General features: G+C 42.6%; 1 protein-coding gene across 3 annotated transcripts in view; it reads right to left on the bottom strand.

Annotated features, from left to right (window-relative positions):
* Positions 1–5,034: 5,034 nt before the first annotated feature.
* The window catches only part of Tex9 (testis expressed 9), a 40,677-nt gene continuing 29,217 nt past the window's right edge, over positions 5,035–16,494 (bottom strand). For all 3 annotated transcript variants that reach the window (XM_028865456.2, XM_037207351.1, XM_037207352.1), the window contains 2 exons: positions 6,415–6,549; positions 5,035–5,369 (listed from right to left, as the gene is read on the bottom strand). In XM_028865456.2, coding sequence (XP_028721289.1) covers positions 5,292–5,369; positions 6,415–6,549 — 213 coding nt within the window. In that variant the 3' untranslated portion in view covers positions 5,035–5,291. The remainder of the gene's footprint in view (positions 5,370–6,414; positions 6,550–16,494) is intronic.

Raw genomic sequence — 16,494 nt, 5'->3', positions numbered from 1 at the left:
TCTCTTAGTGTCACATATCTTTATTGATTTGAATGTTGAATCAACGAGGATGAAACCCACTTCATCATGGTGAGTGAGTTTTTTATGCACTGTTGGAAGTTGTTTGCTAGGGTCGTGGTGAGCATTTCTGCATCCGAGTTGATCAGGATATCAGACTGTGGGAGTTGGTTTGCTTTTGTTTACTTGTTTGTTGCCCTTGCGTGGTGTTGGAATCAGGGAGATCATACTGGAATTTGGAAGTCTTTTTTTTTTTTATTCCAGAGCAGAGGACCGAACCCAGGGCCTTGTGCTTGGTAGGCAAGTGCTCTACCACTGAGCTAAATCCCCAACCCCTGGAAAAGTCTTTATGTCAGTGTTTTAGAATAGTCTTCTAAATGTTTGGTAGAAGTTAGCAGTGAAGCCATCAGGTCCTGGGTTTTTCTTTGAGGAGTTTTTTTTTTTTTTTTTAACTATTGATTTTTATTTTATGTGTTTGTATATCCCTGTGTGCATGTATGTGCCCCGTGTCTGTGCAGGAGTCCATGGAGGTCAGAAAGGGGCCTGGAGTCCCTGGAATTGGAGTTATATAGGTGGTTGTGACCTGCCATGTGGGTGCTGGGAACTGAGCGTGGGTCCTCCGCAGTAGCAGCACCATTCTTAACCACTGAGCCACCTCTCTGGCTCCCAATGGGACTTTTTATTATGGATTTGATCTCCTTGACCTCCTTCTCACTGTGGATCTGTTCAGATTTTCTGTCTCCTCATAGTTAATGCTTGGTAGGTTATATATCCAGAAGTTAATTCTTTCTGTTACCTGAATTATTCAAGATAATAATTTATATTACTCTTACGATCCTTTGTATACAGTACAATGGGTGTGTCCCTTTTTCCACCTCTAACTAGGTATTTTCTCTTTGTTGGCTAATGGTTACCAATAGATACTGTGTTTCGACACCCAGCCGTTTCATGTGGGTTGAGTACACAGTGTATCCACAATTGCTTGGGGTAGAAGTTGTGGTTTTTGTTGTGGTTGTTGATTTTTGATCTTGGAATATTTAAAATATACATATGATGTGTTGAGAATGAGCCCTAACGCTAAGAGTGAAATTCATTGGTCTGTCTGCGACAGTGACTCACATCCCCCACACCGGCATCGAGCGCCCTGCTGAGCAGCTCCTGCTGACCCTCCTTCCTCTGCCTCCTGCACACTGGGGTTTCGGCAAGCACCACCGTGCCCAGGGAGCATTATTCCTTTTATTTCTTTATTCATTCTTAATCCTTTATTATTTGTGAGTGTGGATGTGACCTGTGCTTGTCCTGTTGCAATTGGTGGTTCTCTTTCCACCGTGGGACCCATCCCAGGGACCAGGGACCCTTGTATCAAGGCAGCAGGTCTGGGGCAGGTGCCCTTCCTGTTGACCTGTTTCCCTGGCCCTTGTTTACTAATGGACCTTATTCTCCTAGCCTGGAGGTAATTTTACACATTACTTTTGGTGAACCTGTTTTGCCTGCAACCTGCCACATGATGTCAGATTTGGTATTTTACACCTAGAGTGTCAAACTAGTGACAAAAACAACTAGATTCTGCAGTATTTGGTATCTGACTTTCCAGGTTAGGACTGCATGACCTGTTATTTTTGTAATTTATTTCTTCTTCCATCTTTCCTGTTTTTCTTGTACTGATCAGATTGGATTTGGTTTCAGTACATTACTTGGACATTTCTGCAGTGCTAAGATGACACTTTCTTCTTATACAGGCATTTGGTTGCATTCTTGTTTTGTGTAAAACGATTTAAATTTGCTGTATTCTCATGAGCCCACTGGTTATTCAGGAACATGGTGTGTAATTTGTATGTGTTTATAAAGGTTTGAAGTTCCTCTTTTTGGGTCTGTTTTATACACCATCATAGTCCAGAAAGATCCATGGTACAATGGTCTTCTAAATCTGTTAAGACATGGGATCTGATCTGGAGGATGTTCTGTACATTGGAGAAGGTATGTATTATGCTGTTGGAGAGAGTGTTCTATGTCTTTTTAGGCTTTAGGCTAAAGTGTAAATTAAGTTCAGTGTGTATGTTTTTTTGTGATTTTTGGACACCAAGTGTGTTATGTGTCCCTTGCTATTTGCCTGAAGATGATCTGAACATCTTACCCTCTTGTGTCTGCCCTTGTTGATGGGCTCACGGGTGGGGACCACCAAACTAGATGATGAGGTGCTGGAGATGAACTCCGGGCTTTGTGCATCCAGGCAAGCACTCTGAGCCACAGCTAAGTCCAGGGTTTCTTGGGTTCTTCTGTCTGACCTGCCCTGAGTGTGGGTAGTAGCTGTCTTCTGCCATTGTAACATTGAAGTGGGTCTCTCCTTTTTGCAGATGTCTAGGTCTTTCAGCTCTGTTGTTGGTAGATGCATGCTCACCACTGTTACTTGTTGATGACTTAATCCTTTTGCCATTATGTAAGGTTTTCTTTGCCTCTTTTTATAGCTTTTGACTTAATATCTATTTTAAGTACCCAGTCTCTCTTGGTTCCTCTTTCTTTTTTTTTTTTTTATTTTTGAGACAGAGTTTTTCTGAATAGCCCTGGCTGTCCTTGAACTCACTTAGTAGACCAGGCTGACCTCGAACTCTTGAGATCTATCTGCCCCTGCCTCCTGAGCACAGGGATTGACAGCCATTCAGACTATCTTTTTGTCATCTCTTCACATTCAGTCGCTGTTCTGTGAAATGAGTCTTTCAGAGGCATCATATTAATTTTAGTCACTCTATACACTGGCTGGGTTTGTGTGTCAATCTGACACAGGCTAGAACTATCAGAGAGGAAGGAGCCTCAGTTGAAAAAAATGCCTCCATGAGACTCAGCAGTAGGGCACTTCCTTAATTAGTGATTGATGGAGAGTGGGGCCACCCTTGGGCTGTTGGTCTTGGGCTCTAGAAGAAAGCAGGCTGAGAACCAGGATGAGCAAGCCAGTAGGCAGCCCTCCTCCAAGGCCTCTATGCTCCCTCCTGCCTGCAGGCTCCTGCCCTGTTCGAGTTCCTGTCCTGACTTCCTTCAGTTAGAACAGCAGTGAGGAAGTGTAAGCTGAACAAACCCTTCCCTCCCCAACTTGCTTTCTGGTCCCGGTGTGTTGTCTCAGCAGTAGCAACCCTGCCTGACCCCAGCTCCATCTTCTCACTGGAGAATGTCATCCACTCAGACGGAAGCCGGTGCTGGAGATTCTGCTGCTGTTGCTGCTCCTTGCTTGTCCACCCGCTTCACCGACTCTCTTCTTCCTCTTCTTTCTTCAGCGTTTACAGATTGTTCTTGATAGGTCAAGTTCACTGCTTTTCCCCCATGTATGCCCCTTACAAGTTCTTGTTATTTTGTGCTGGCGACTTTAACTCTGATCACGAAAGGCACCGTGCCTTTCTTCTGTCCTCTTTGTGTGTGGTTCAGTTACATCTTTTATACTGTGCACCCTTGACCAGACTGTAGCCATTTTTTTTTCAACACTTCCAACTTATTAAAGATGAGAGTGATTTCAGGTCTCCATCAGCGTTAGCATGCTCTCAGTTTGACTGAATTGAACTACTTACTACAAGTGGGCCCTGTCTCATCCATGCTGCTCATTAGCATCCCTTTCTTCCAACTTGAAGAACCACTTCATGTTTCTTGTAAGGCATGTCTGGTGGTGATGGACTCACATGGGCTAGTTTCAGAAGATGTTACCTGTCCATCTCTGAAGGGTGGCTTAGCTGGGTTCACTGTTCTCGGCAGGTTTTGTCCTTTAGAGCTTTGGATATCACTCCACCCTCTTACTGCCTTCCAGGGTTCTGAGAGACATGAGCTGCCAGGGTCCAACTCCTTCAGATGGGATCCAGTCTCTTTGGTGCTTTTAGGATGTGTTGTCTGTCTCTGACAGGCTGAGACTACGCCATGGGCTAGTCCTACGTGGATGAAATCATTATCAGCCTTTGATCTTCCTGTACCTGAATAGTTTATCTTCCAATCTAGAAAGCGTTGTCTCATAAATCCGTCACCCTTATTCCCCATCCCTTCCATGTGCCAGCTCCTCCTGTGTTTACTGGGGAAGCTGTACTCCTCGTTCCTCTCCCGACTCCACCATATTGCCCGTCTCCAGGGTGACAGATCCTTCTGGTGACAGTTGATGCTGTACTGCATTTTCATTTTTAGAGAAAAAGCTCACTGGAATCATCAGACAGTTTGTGTATGTTCATCACCTTGGGGTCAGTCACTGGCACCTTAGTTTATATGGTGCCATTGTTAAGCCCTGTGGGTAGACATCACCGTCCATGCATCGAAAAAGCAGGCACTTGCTCAGGCTTTGCAGCCTGGCTTTGGCCTAGACTGTCCAGGTGCTCTTGTCTCCGCCTCCATTCCCTGCAGCCAGTGCAGCACCAGCGTGCCTCAAGCCCAAGGTCCCCGCAGCTAGTTCAGTGTGGACTACAATGCCATGGCCATCTTCTCTGGTGCAGCACCCGGGATGGGCTGGGGACTGGAGGGCCCATGGCTGAGGCCCGCCGGTCACGGAGGTTCTGAGTTCATAGACAATGCCAGGCTGCTGCAGTCGGCCACAGTGATGTGGGCTGGCACTTCAGCCTGTCTCGCAGGAACCATGGGTCCCATTTTAGCACCAGGGCAGGCATATTTACTGGTCTAGGGCCAAGAGCTGGCTGGGTTTTACTGTCATGGCCCAGTGCTGGAGACCAACGAAGTCTCTTTCCCCTCTCTGTCCCTCTGTCTCTCTGCTGTGCTAGAGGAAGGGAAAACTGCCCTTGTCCTCCCAATAAAGTTTCTTTTGCTGTCACTTCTCACCTAACTGTTCCTCACCCCTCTTTTCAAGGTATCTCTGTGTCATGATTACTGAAAACGAGAACACAGGGCCCTCAAGACAGACATGAGTTCCAGCCTGTTTGAATGTTGTTTGAATGCAGCAGCCTTGGGTAACAGGCAGACCTCAGTAGCCGAGGGGGGCAATCTCTGGGGTCTTGTCCTGCCATCTTGCTCTGTCCTCTGTCAGGAATAGTAGGTTGTAAAAAAGAATCATGAGTCAAAGTCTTGCTTCTTCTTTTTTTTTTATTTTTCAAGACAAAATCTTGTTTCTTTATGTTACAACTATTAAAGAAAAAGGAAGTAAAGCCAGTGTTACAGTCTGGCTTTGCCTCAGAATGTCCTTCCAAACTGTTTATTTCAGCAAGTCCATACCTGGACTTTGTATTTCACAAATGTTTTCATTACTTATGAACAGTAAAGAAGCACTACAATTTCGTGTTGAATAAACTGTCACAAACCAGCATCGAATTAAAATCGCTCCCTCATGAGCTGCCCCACTCGAGAGCTTTCATGAACTCCTCCTCACTGAAAGACAGCATCTTCGCAGCTTCAATATGCATCTGTAAAAACATCAATGTTGTCTGATGCAGAGAAAACCACACTGCAGCAAATTCGTGTTAACGTGCTATCAACTAACAAGCCCCATTGTTGGAACACATACTCTAATTAAGCAAGTATATTTCTGTTTTTGTTTTTTGTTTTTTTGTTTTGGTTTGGTTTTTCGAGACAGGGTTTCTCTGTGTAACAGCCCTGGCTGTCCTGGAACTCACTTTGTAGACCAGGCTGGCCTGGAACTCACAGAGATCCACCTGCCTCTGCCTCCCCAGTGCTGAGATTAAAGGCATGCACCACCACTGCCCAGCACAAGTTCAACATTTTAAATGGGCATTACAATGACCAAACTACTGCTGAAAGAATAATTCAGTTATTATTTTATCTGATCTTTTTTTAAAAAGGTTTATTTATTATGTATACAGTATTCTCCCTGCATGCCAGAAGAGGGTACCAGATCTCATAGACGGTTGTAAGCCACCATGTAGTTTCTGGGAATTGAACTCAGGACCTCTAGAAGATCCGCCAGTGCTCTTAACCTCTGAGCCATCTCTCCAGCCCCCATTATTTGATCTTTTGAAACAAGAAAGTGAGAGAACTATGTGAATTGTCTTTTGTCATGTTTCAAGAAAGGTACAATGTGCCTTGGAATTACTGTTCAAAGTTTGAAGAGGGAAATGATCCACTAAAATGAGTCATTCTCATGTATGATACTTTCTGTACTTGGGAAGGACCGTATTTATACACACACACACACACACACACACACACACACACGTACATGTGTGTATATATATATATATATATATATATATACACACACACACACACACATATATATACATGCACACATAAGTATATATAAATTTAATATATTAAAATACATTTTTAAGCCAGTGCAGCTCACTATTACCCATGTGTGACTTGATATGTATGTGTATAGTGCATCTTTAGGTACAATTTTGTGTGTAACACTCCAAAGGAAGTAAAGCCCTGTACTCTGTAGTTGAAGGTCTGTAGCATATCTGATACAACTTCTGTGGTTAGACTCACCTTCTGCCTTTTCAAAATGTCAATTAACTTCAATTGTTTCTTGAACCCTATCATTAATTCTCCTTTTTGTCTTTCTAGCTTCTTGTTTTCTGATTTTAACACTTCAATTTTTTGGTGGTCTTCATTTGCAATATCCTACAAAAGAAAAAAATTAGTTGAAATATAAGATTGTTCTTTACTAAATAACTTAATCACAGCTCCCTTATTAAAAGATTTCTCAGGCTGGAGAGATGGCTCAGAGGTTAAGAGCACTGGCTGTTCTTCCATAGGTCCTAAGTTCAATTCCCAGCAACCACATGGTGGCTCACAACCATCTGTAAATGAGATCAGATTCCTTCTTCTGGTGTATACATAAAATACATGAATAAATAAATCTTAAAAAAAAGATTTTTCAAAATGTATTTAAAAAAAATAACTTTGAATTCTAAAAAATCTAAACTTGACAGAACTTAAAATCCATAAGGATTTTTAGTAGCAGAATCTGCATGTGATCTGATCCTTTGAGGTAAGCACTGCATATTAAACCAGCTTTCTGACAGGACTTTCCAGTGTATGCTGTATAATCGAGTCCTAAGGGACTGAAGACAGAGATCAGAACTGACAAGATACTGCAGACTTCCAGATGGGAAATCGAAGAGGGAGCCTCAAAATCTGCACACCCACTTTCCCTAAACCACTGGCAGACAAGTATCACGTCCAGGGTGAGAGTTCCAGGAGCCTGTGAAAGACTCATTCTATCCTCAGTAGAGATAGGTCAGTAGAAGTTACCAGGTCCAGGAAGATCTGTACCTGCAGTGCTGAAGAAAAACTTTCACAAAAGGAGGAGGAGCCAGAGGAGCTAGGATTCTACACACACGTTTTTTAAAAAGGAGAAAACAAGGGACACTAGAAAACAGTATAGTGAATATAAGTAGCTTTAGAGATAGATCCCTCTTCCTAAAGAAAAAGTCTAAGAGTGATGTTATCAATATGGCCACTGAGGAAGCTCCAGACCCACCTTCTAGCACTCAAACAGCATAGACAGAGTCACTTGGTGAACTCTAGAAACCAAGGAGGCAGCAAGAGTGTTGTTACCCATCAAGCAAGAGTCACACTTCACCAAGTAGCAACTCCATGGATACAATCCACAGTACCCCAGATGAGTGAGTCTGCTGTAGATCTGAGCGAAGGGTGGCATCAACAGAAGAGACCGATCTCTTAAAGTTTGCAAATGATGAGGTGAATTTACCGCTTCAAATAGATTCCTTTAACTTTATGGCCAGATCATAAAGCATACTAGTGACTAAACAGCTCCAGAACATAAATGAGAGACAAAGACGAGTTAAAGGACGTGAGACAAAAACAAGATACACCGAAAACAGCACAATGGCCTTATCGGTAATTAACCAGGGACTAAGCAACTGAAAATGTTCGAGGTGAAAAGGTGGATTAAAATAGAACATGACCCAACTGTATTCTGCCCGTAGGTAGCTAATTTTAGCTCTACAGACACACGCGGTGGATGGAAGAAGATAATCCACAGAAACAGTAGCCAAAAGAAATGAGCCTGTTTCTGTCAGATGTTTGTAGAGCCCTCCCCAGTCAGAATTATGAAGAGGCTAGAACATTCCATGATGGCAGAAGGGTCCATTCTCTAAGCTGTGGCAGCTGTCATATGTGCATCAGTTATCAGCATGCCTAACCTAAGAAGCAAACACCAACAGGGAGAGCCACAGGAGAGGTCGCCACAGTAAAAGTAGACGCTCCAGCATCTTTCGGTCATGCATAGTCACTAGACCGATCAGTAAGGAAATGGGCTGCAAATGAACTGGAACCAAGATACTCCTCCTAATAATAACGGAATAGTTTTCTCAAATGCAACCAGGTCATTTTCCAGAACAAATCATGCTAGACCATATTTTTTTTTAAAGAGATTTATCTATTATGTATACAGTGTTCTGGCGTGGAGGGCACCAAATCTCATTATTGATGGTTGTGAGCTACCATGTGGTTACTAGGAATTGAAATCAGGACCCCTGGAAGAGCAGCCAATGAATGTTCTTAACCTCTGATCCATCTCTCCAGTCCCAGTAAGCCATAAATCTTAACAGGTTCAAGAAGACTGAAACCATACAGTGTCTTCTGTAACAGTGGACTGAAGGTAGATGCAAAATATGTATAAACTAAGCACATACTGAGTCCGCTTCCTGACACTGTAACAAAATGCCCAGAACAACTTGAGGGAGGCTTGCATTCCTCAGCATCAGCGGTTTCAGACCACATTCCCTGGGCCTGTGGAGCACAGTATGCAAGGCGAAAGCACACAGCAGAGGACAGCAGTGGACTTTAAAGAAGCTAGAAAGCAAAGAGAGAGGAAAGGGCTCAGTTCCCAATATTCCCTTCCAAAGCACACCCCCAGTGACCTGACGCCCTTCCACCAGGGACCATCTCCTAAAGGTTTTACCACCTCCCAGGAGTGTGGACACAGGACCAGGCAAGCCTTCAACATAAGCTTTCAGGGACATTCAAGAACCAAAATAAAGGGGCTGGAGAGACAGCTCAGCAGTTATGAGCACTGGCTGCTCTCCCCTCCCTCCACCGAGATACTGAGTTCAATTCCCAGCAACCACATGGTGGCTCACAACCATCTGTAATGGGATCTGGTGCCCTTTTCTGGCATGCAAGTGTATAGGCAGACAGAGCACTCACACATACAAAATACATAATTTAAAAAAAATAATCAAAATATAATAAGTTCAAGCTACCCAATTTTCAAAGAATATTAGAAAATCTCTTCAAGCACCAACATATACAGGAGAGAATATGACATTCCTATGTGGGATGGTCACAGCCATAACACATTGAAGAATGATCCAAATCAGCCTAATTCTTCATAGTAGGGAGAAAGAAACGGACGCTGGCAGAAATGGAAATAATAAATATGAGAGCATACATACGCGAATTAATAGAACAGAGCAACAGAGATTACAAACAGTTTGCTCCTGTGAGTATCAACAAACCTTCAGGTACACCGTCAAAAAAAGAGGGAAAACTGAAGTTAGTAAACCAGAAATCACAGAGTGAGTGGCCATTGCAGCAGGCTTTACAGGAATAAAAAGGACTGTGTGAGTAGAACACTGTATGACCTAGATGAAATTAATCCCTATAATTGCAATTCACCAAAACTCAATAAATACAAATTTCAGAGTTAGGAGTTTGGATCACCAAACTCCCAACAAAGAAAAGTAGAGAAGCAGATGGCTTCCCTGAGGAGTTCTATCACATCCTTAAGTAACTGACACCATTCACTCACAAACACCCAGAACTGAAAACAGACTATTTTTCCATTAGTGTTTTGTTACAACAAAATTCTTAAGGCTGGGTAACTCTGTAGAGAAAAGCTGTTTCATTTTTAGTTTAAAATATTTTTATATCAATTAGTTATACAATACCAAATAGCCAGTCTGGTCCTGAAAACATACCTACAAGTAACATTATACAGACTGAGAAGGTTTAGGAATATATACGCATAAGCATATATGTATGTAACAGCAATTTAAAAAAGAGGCCGTGAATTTGAAAGAGCAAGAAGGGGTATATAGGAGGACTTGGAGGGAGGAAAGGGAAGAGAGAAATAATGTAATAATCTCATAAATTTTTTAACTTTTATTTTTTGAATAAAAATATTCAAATGCCTGTGTATCTGCATGTGCACCACGTGTGTGCCTAGTGCATGTGGAGTCCAGAAGAGGATGTCCTTTTCCCTGGAACTGGAGCTATGAATAGTTGTGAGCCATCACATGGGTGTTGGAAAACAAACCCAGATCAACCAGTGCTCTAAACTGCTGGGTCATCTCTCCAGCCCCCAAAAGTGGTTTATTTAGTTCACAGTTATACAGATTCAAGGGCATGGAGCCAGCAACAGCCTAGCTCTGGTGAGGGCCTCATAGCACACAGTACAAGAGAGGCAGGCATGTGTTCAGAGAGAACCAGACAGACACGATGGTCTCAGTCCCTCCCGAGGGCACAGCCCCTAATGCCCTAAGGACCTCCCAGGTCACACCTCTTAAATGTTGCATATCACCTCCTAACACCACCAAGACTGGGACCCAGCTTCTAATGATACTCAAGCCACTGAAGAACAAAACCAAGCTCTATCTAAGCAACATCTAATGCCATTCTCAGGGAAACCAAAGCCAGACTTAAGGCATCACATGAAAACCTCAGATCTGTATCACTGATTGCTATGGGATGGTCTGTATGTCAAATCTGTTGCTGTGATTGGTCAATAAATAAAACACTGATTGGCCAGTGGCCAGGCAGGAAGTAGGTGGGACAAGGAGAGAGGAGAATTCTGGGAAGCAGAAGGCTGAGACAGAGACACTGCAGCCGCCGCCATGACCAGCAGCATGTGAAGATGCCGGTAAGCCACCAGCCACGTGGCAAGATATAGATTTATGGAAATGGATTAATTTAAGCTATAAGAACAGTTAGCAAGAAGCCTGCCACGGCCATACAGTTTGTATGCAATATAAGTCTCTGTGTTTACTTGGTTGGGTCTGAGCGGCTGTGGGACTGGCGGGTGACAAAGATTTGTCCTGACTGTGGGCAAGGCAGGAAAACTCTAGCTACAAATGGCGCCCAACGTGGAGCAAGAGTTTCCACCTAAAACCTGAGAAAAGATTCTAAAACGGAGCTAAAAACAGCTTCCTGATTGTCTCTCTCAAATGAGTAGCAGCTGCCAGTTTGAGTTACTGGTGGGTTCCTGGTGTGTGCACTCGATCTGCAGTATGGCGGGAATGAGGCCTCTGCAAGTGGCACATTAAGCTGTGTGGTGGATTTAGCCTTTGTTAGTACAAAACAAAAAGAGGTTTCTGGGCTACACGCTGCTTTGATAAGAAGCATAGACCCACTATTTCTGAGAGTTGATGGCTCCCAGAGCTGGTGGAAAACGTACCACCGCCATGTTGGGAAGCTGAAGTGGGCGGAGCCAGCGGCCACAGCGCTAAGAAGGCTGCAGTTTAAAGCAATAGGCTCAAGGTAATATAAAACATAAGCCACATAAAGATGGCTACCACACAGAGAGTCTGGATTATGTTCTCTTTGATATTCGTAACTGAAGAGAAACATTTGATTGCAAAAGCTGTTGAGTTATGCCAAAATGTGTATTTTAAAGGTACCTTAACTTCAAAATTTGGATGTAAGGATATGTTGCTTTGGAAAGGAGGCTCTGCTTTTGTTTCCACAGAAAGCCAGAGGCTATGGATTTGTTCCAGATTAAGATACATCTGGTTTGACCAGCCAAGACCACCTGAAAGGTCTCTGATGACACCATGGCCCAGATGATCCAACATCCAGAATCGTTTCAAGGCAAGTGGCTCAGACAATACAGTCTCACGGACTACTCCATGATCCTAAAATTTTCTTTGTGTCCCCTTAAGATACAGCGCCCCCCTCCAGCAAGAAGTAGTAAGAGAAGCTACGCCCAAATTCCCAAATATACCAAGCTGGTTTTGGAGATGTATAAAAGTTAAAACCTTCCTTTTTAAAAAAAGAAAAGGGGAAGTGCTGTGGGATGGTCTGCCACGGCCATACAGTTTGTATGCAATATAAGTCTCTGTGTTTACTTGGTTGGGTCTGAGCGGCTGTGGGACTGGCGGGTGACAAAGATTTGTGCTGACTGTGGGCAAGGCAGGAAAACTCTAGCTACAACTGATGAAATCTGACGCAAAACAAAGTCAATAAAACACATTAAGAGGATTATAGATGATGACCAAGTGAATGAAATCTATTGCCAGAACAGAAGGATGGTTCAATACACAAAAGTCAATGTTAATATGCTAATATTCCATATTCACAGAATGATTATTTCTGATGATACTGAAAAAGTATTTGATGAGTCAATATTTTTTGTGAGAAAATAAAGTATCAGATAAAAGAAAACTTCCCCCAGATACTAAAGGCCATAAATGAAAAGTCACCAGCTCACAAACTGAGTGACTGAAAGCTTTCCCCCTTGGTCAGGATCAAGATAAAGGCACTGGCTTTTGTCACTTTGGTAGCACACAGCACTGGACCCTGTAGCCTAAGCAACTGGGAGAGAACATTGACATCCACACTGGAGAAGAAGAAAATCCCTCATAGATGACAAGATCCCAGACATGGGAATCCCTAAGGATTTCTAAGAAAAATCAGGATAACCAAGAACCGGATTCAGCAAAGCTGCAGCCTACAAAAGCAACAGATAGAGTCTTCTACAGACGAACAGTGAGCACCTCAGAAACAGAACCAAGAAAACAATTCCACTTGTGACAGCATCAAAATGAATGAGGAAATGAATACATACAAAAATAATGCTTCCGGACATCAAATCGTAATATTCTAGAATAATCAGAATAGTGTATCACACACACACACATACACACACATTCACACGGGGGTAAGTTGAACAGTTTCCTAGCACCATTTTTCAAGAGACTGTCCTTTCCTGATTTTTTAACACCTGTGTAAAAACAAAACCATTTGATCATGTATGTTTCTTTCTGAGGTCCATGATATTTACTTGTATTTATTTTCCTTTCTTTAAAGTTTTATTTATGTGTATGAATGTTTTGCCTGCGTGTAGGTAGTCTGTGCACCTCATACAGAAGAAGGTATCATATCCCCTGAACTGGAGTTACCACTGGCTATAAGCTGCCGTGTGGGCGCTGGAAACAGAATCTGGGTCCTCTGCAAAGACAGCAAGTGCTCCAGATGCGTGTGTGTGTGTGTGTGTGTGTGTGTGTGTGTGTGTGTGTGTTGTGTGTGTGTGTGTATAAATGGACTTGAGTAAAAGGACTGAAACTATAAAACTTAATGACACTGGATTTAGCAAAGATTTACTGGACGGCCCAGAAGCACAGGTAACAGAGGAAAAGTAAACTGGACTGTATCAAACAGAGGACACAAAATGGTGAAAAGGCAGTCTGCTGAGTGGGAGAGTATTTGCAAGCCATATATCTGAACAAGGTTTAACGTCCAGAATACACAATACAATGTAAAATTTAACAAGGGACTTGACTGGACATTTCTCTAAAGAAGAGGACAGACAAATGGTTACTAAATACAAGATGCTGAACATATTACTTACTTACAATTAGAGATGTGCAAATTAAAACCTCAACAAAAAAATCAAACCATTAGGATGACTGGCATCAATAAAAATCAAAACAACAAATATTGATGATATGGGAACACTTGGGCCTTTCCACATTGCAAGTAGATATGTAAAGTGATACAGCTGCCATGGAAACCAAACTGAAGAGCATCACCTCTGATCCTGCAATTCCACTTCAGAATACATACCCCAAACAAAAGCAAGACCTCATTCAGATCTGGGCTTCTCCATCCCTCGTGGCACTCCTGATACTAGCCAACAGTACAAAATCCAAGCATCCACCAAGAGATGAACAAGCAAACAGTGGCATGGAAATATGATGGGTTGCTATTGAGCCTTCACAGGAATCAAATTTGAAAAGATGGAATGTAACATGAATCTTAAAAGTTCGTATTAATAAAACAAACCTGGAGCCAGGTATTGGGGTGAACACTGGATGATCAGAGAAACAGAACAAGCCACAGCCACCTCACCTGGCCAACTTCTCAGCTGATCTTGTTTCCTCAGACTGGAAGCCTCTGTGTCCTCATATCTGAATGGCTCTCAGCTGAACTGTGCTGCTCAAAACCTAAAAGCTTAACCAGCCAAAAGCTTAACCAGCCAAATGCTTCTAGTTTCTGGTCCTCACGCCTTATATACCTTCCTGCTTTCTGCCATCACTCTCTGGGATTAAGGGCGTGAGTCACCATGCCTGGCTGTTTCCAATGTGGCCTTGAACTCACAGAGATCCAGACAGATTTCTACCTCTGGAGTGCTAGGATTAAAGGTGTGAGTGCCACCATTTTCTAGTCTTTATATCTGGTGGATGTTCTGTTTCTGACCCCAGATAAGTTTATTAGGGTGTACAATATTTTGGGGAACACAATACCACCACAATGGAACAACCCTGAGAACATTGTATTGAGCTAAATAAGCCAGTCAAAAAGATAAATATGTGATTCTACTCATAGGAGTAAAGTAAGGGACCTACAGAAGTCAGATTCACAGTCAGAAATAGAAGGTGCTGCCAGGGCCTGGAGTGTGGGGCTACTGAGTTTCCTTTCTCCATGATGAAAAGTGTGAAGACTGATTCCAAAACCATAATAATCATTTTATACTTAAAAATGTTTAAGAAGGCAAATTTTGCTGGGCAGCGGTGGCACAGCACTTGGGAGGCAGAGGCAGGCAGATCTTTGTGGGTTCAAGGCCAGCCTGGCCCACAGAGGGAGATCCAGGACAGGCACCAAAACTACACAGAGAAACCCTGTCTCGGGGGAAAAAAAAAAGAAAAGAAGTAAATTTTATGTGTGCTTTACCATAAAAATTAATGCAACCATAAAGAGCATAAGATAACTGCTTATGGTTTGTAGATTATCTCTGAACGTCTGTGACACCTGAACATAGTTAAGATGTGTACTAAATACTGAGTGCACACAATGAAGTGCAAGCGAGCCAGTGAAAGGAACACAGTTGTTGATGACAGACAAGCTGTCCTAGAATTGATATTAAATGTCGTATAAACACTCTCAATTAAAAAGAGATGGCTAGGCTGGGTCACAAAAAGCCAAGCTCGGCTATGTCGTCTTAAGACGTAACACAGTAAGTAGGACAAGAACAGAAGACACAGTGGTAACAGTAACTGAGCAGAGCTCAAGCTGCTTCAATCCCAAGGTTATGTCAGGGCACAGGCTACAGCCAGGAATAACACAGTCATTTTCCAAGTGGCCAATTCATCAAGAAGACACAACACCGCTGGATGTTCTGTCTAGTGACATCGCTGACAAACAGGATGCAGATGTGGATAAAGCTGCAGAGGAAACCGACAGATCCAGCTCCATTTATACCAATTTATTCATTGACAGAAGTACACAGAAAATATGTGAGGTGCCAAACACATGAGCAACTGTCAAGTGACTTGACATGGCTGACAACTGAGGACTTCTCCATCAACAAAGGCAGAAGGTGCTGGAACGTTCACCATCTTAAGCCGTATCGGGATCCTAAAACAAGCCTGCACAAAGCTATAAAGATCCAAACATATCACGTATGCCCTAGCCATGATGGGGTTAACTTGAAACCCTTAAGAAAGGTGTCTGGGGGATACCCTAATGTGTGGAAACAGAATGTCAAACTTCTACTAATGTATGGGTCCAAGGAGAAAACAGAAGGAAAACTGGTGTTTTAAATAGAATGATGAAAAGTTTAAAAATAATCAAAATCAAAATTTGTGGGAATTGACCAACAGAATACATACTGTAAAATTCCCAGGTTAAGTTCTTATATGAGAAAGAAGGAGAGATTTCAATGCAGCAGTTTCCATGTCTACATAAAAACTAGCAAAAGAAAAAAATTTAAAAAAAGAAATTGAACCCAACACAGAGACTGAAGGAACTAAAACGAGCAGCTCGGATATCACTTAGAGAAATACTTTTTAAATAACTACACGGAATGGAATTGGAGAGATGCTCAGAGGTTAAGAAGTCTTGCTGCCCCTGCAGAGGACCTGGGTTCAGTTCCCAGCTCCCATATGTCAGCCCACAATCACCTATAACCCCAGGCCCAGGAGATCCGACACCCTTTTCTGGTCTCCTGGTCTCCATGGGCACCTGTACACACATGGGGTGTATGTGTGTGTATTCAGGGAAACATACATAAAATAAGTAACTTTAATTTTTCTCACATCTAGCCATCTGATGTCTGAAAAGGGATTCATATCTAGAATCCATAAAGAACTCAAAAGCTTAAAGACCAAAACCTCAAATCATATAATTAATAAATTGGTCAAATTAACTGAACAGACAAATCTCAAAAGAAGCAATACAAATGTAACATATCTAAGAAAAAGTCAGTCAACCAGGGAAATGCAGATGAAAACTCCACTAAGATTCATCTCAGCAGTCAGAATGGCCACCATCAAGACAGCGCTGAGAAGGACGTGCGGAGAGAGGAGAGAGGCCGTACTCACT

This window comes from Peromyscus leucopus, chromosome 7, assembly GCF_004664715.2.
Source record: "Peromyscus leucopus breed LL Stock chromosome 7, UCI_PerLeu_2.1, whole genome shotgun sequence".
Taxonomy (NCBI): domain Eukaryota; kingdom Metazoa; phylum Chordata; class Mammalia; order Rodentia; family Cricetidae; genus Peromyscus; species Peromyscus leucopus.
The sequence above is the reverse complement of the archived record's forward strand: the minus strand, read 5'-3'. Positions and strand labels throughout refer to the sequence as shown.